Source organism: Limulus polyphemus, unplaced genomic scaffold (genome assembly GCF_000517525.1).
Source record: "Limulus polyphemus unplaced genomic scaffold, Limulus_polyphemus-2.1.2 Scaffold59, whole genome shotgun sequence".
Taxonomy (NCBI): domain Eukaryota; kingdom Metazoa; phylum Arthropoda; class Merostomata; order Xiphosura; family Limulidae; genus Limulus; species Limulus polyphemus.
In genome coordinates this window covers 1,395,365-1,397,982 of record NW_013665669.1, presented here as the reverse complement: position 1 = coordinate 1,397,982, position 2,618 = coordinate 1,395,365, and the positions used below count along the sequence as shown (strand labels likewise).

Genomic DNA, 2,618 nt, shown 5'->3' with positions numbered 1-2,618 from the left:
TATTTAGTTAGGTAAGTAGTAGTTACTTACTACTAGTAGGTAAGGAAGAATAATTTTACTTTTTATTTGTAGTAATTAGTAGAGTATATTAGTACGTAGTATACACACACACACACACACACACACACACACACACACACACACACACACACACACACACGGATGTATGTAATTATAAGAATGAAGTTTCTTGTACACTTGTACTGTCCAAGAGGGTGAAAAGGATATATTTTTTAAAGATGTTTCAACAACGTATTGTTGTAGAGTATTCACTGTTTGTAGATGTTCTGTGGCTCATGATGTATATGTACTTAAATACTTGCAGAACTAATATAGAGCTATTTTGTTCACAATTATATAAGCACAGACATAGATACATTGAAACAGTTTGAATATATCCTGATGAAAGGTTTATTTGAGAAATATGGTAAGTCTGATCAGATTCTGTTAAATGTTATGGATTCAAAGAAACAATTCAGAATAAATACTTGAACTTTGACTCACCTTTACAAAAAACTGATTTTCATTTTCCAGAAATTTGTATTTGCTTCATTATAAAAGATAATGATACATTTTTCTCAATGTAGTGAGCCATAAATAATTTTATCCTCTCTCACGCTTGCATATGTTTTAAAAGATGGTACAAATATTAATTCTTGTTTTCTTATTTTTTTCATCTTATAGGCTTTTGGACAGACTTTCATATCTGATGATCGTTTTCTTGCAACAGTGGGTTCTGTAGCATCAGTCTTTAATGCTGTTGGTCGGATTTTATGGGGAACTTTGCAGGACAAAACTTCATACAAAGTATGAAATCTGACAGTGAATCTTAAGGTGTTATAATGAATTTTATGTAAAAAATAATTGATTCTGTGTTTGATGTATTAGGCATATTGAACATATTTGTAGACCTGTAGTGTATTTCAGAGTATAGTGGACAAATGGATTACTAAAATAAACAAAGAGCATACATAAGTAATTATATTCACGTTCAGCAATGTATTTCACTGCTGATGCTATAAACTAGAATGATGAATAAATGAAAAATGTTTGAATAACTGATTTATTATTTTCTAGCTCAGCAACAGTAGAAGAACATTTAAAAGTCACTTGCTAATAACATTATGCATTTCTTGTCGTACTTTCCATTATTCAAATTCAGTAGGTCTTTAAGCTTCATATTGCATATTGACACACTTTATATCTTTGTTTATAATAGACATGTATGGTTTTCCTCTGTGGATTTCTTTGTGCACTGATGATGAGCTTCATTGCTACTCCTCAAGGGGAGAAAGCCATGTTTACTGTCTGGGTTTTGTTGATTTTCTTCACTTTTTCTGGATTGTTTGTACTGCTTCCAACAACAACAGCTCAGACTTTTGGTCCTCTGTATGCAGGAACTAACTATGGCCTGATTTTCACAGCTCCTGTAAGTATAATAGTTTGTGGTGCACCTTCACTATGTTCTAATACAATATTTTTTGTGGAAAGTACATTGCTTTCCTTAAAGTTAAATACTTATGTGATAGAAAAAACTTGTATTTGTTTAGACTGTAATACCTATTTTTAAATCTTGTTTTATAAATATTTGTTTGTATATTACCTACATTTTAATAAAAAAAAAATCTTAATTTCAACTGGCTTCCTTCTAGTTAATACTTTGTAATTACGGATGACCATATCTGAACCCTAGGAGTCCCTGATGCTGTTTTTGGCCCATATGTGTATAAGGTACAGTTAAATGTGAAAATACCAAAACTAATATGTATGTAATTTTATTTGTAACTGTTATTTATTATACATTTATCAAATGAGTATAATTAAATAAATGCATATATATATATATTTATAGCCCACATACTATTATATATATAGAAAATGAACCAGCTTTAACAATAACTTAAGTGCTTTTTGTTAGGTATTGGGACTACAGGGATGGCTAAAACACATTTTCGGGTAGATGCAGCCACAGAAATCCTCACCTTATTTTCACCCCTGATTATCATCTGCATTCAGTTTGTTTTTTTCATGCCAGATTTTACTTACTTTTCAGAAGCCATCATCATGAAAAAGACTTCAGTAATAATCACTAAAACATATAAATTTTCATTTAAGTTAGTTATCAAGGTTCTATTCCAGAGAACTTAAATCATGATAAGAATATTGTAATAATTCATCAGTTAACTCTTTCACCTTGGGCTCAGTCCCTGGGACTGACCTCATAACCATTTTGTGCTTGTTATAGTTTTCATGTTATTACTTTTAAATTAGTAAGTGTATCTTAATGAAAGTTGGCAGATTATCAGTAAACATTACAATGCTTTCATATGCAAAATATCAATTTTTTTTGTTATTAAGTCTTAAGGTTTGTAAAGCAATGTTTTTCTCATGCTTTTTTTTCCACATGTTGCATATCTAACAGGCAAAGTAATTTTCATTATAAAATTAAAAATACTTTTATGCATTAGAAAATTTTCAGATTTCACATGCGGAATCTTTATAAAGTCCAGATAGTTATCAAATGTTTGTTAAGCAAAACTTTGTATTTTATCTGTTAAGCTATTTAGTCTAAACATATCTATAAGTCTCATAACATTATACATTTGTATATATCTATC

At 29.8% G+C, this 2,618-nt stretch overlaps 1 protein-coding gene across 1 annotated transcript in view; it reads left to right on the top strand.

Moving 5' to 3' along the window:
* The window catches only part of LOC106464353 (uncharacterized MFS-type transporter YhjX-like), a gene marked incomplete at its 5' end in the record, with an annotated part of 30,615 nt that overhangs the window by 19,097 nt on the left and 8,900 nt on the right, over positions 1-2,618 (top strand). The window contains 2 exons of the mRNA XM_022392612.1: positions 685-807; positions 1,220-1,429. Coding sequence (XP_022248320.1) covers positions 685-807; positions 1,220-1,429 — 333 coding nt within the window. The remainder of the gene's footprint in view (positions 1-684; positions 808-1,219; positions 1,430-2,618) is intronic.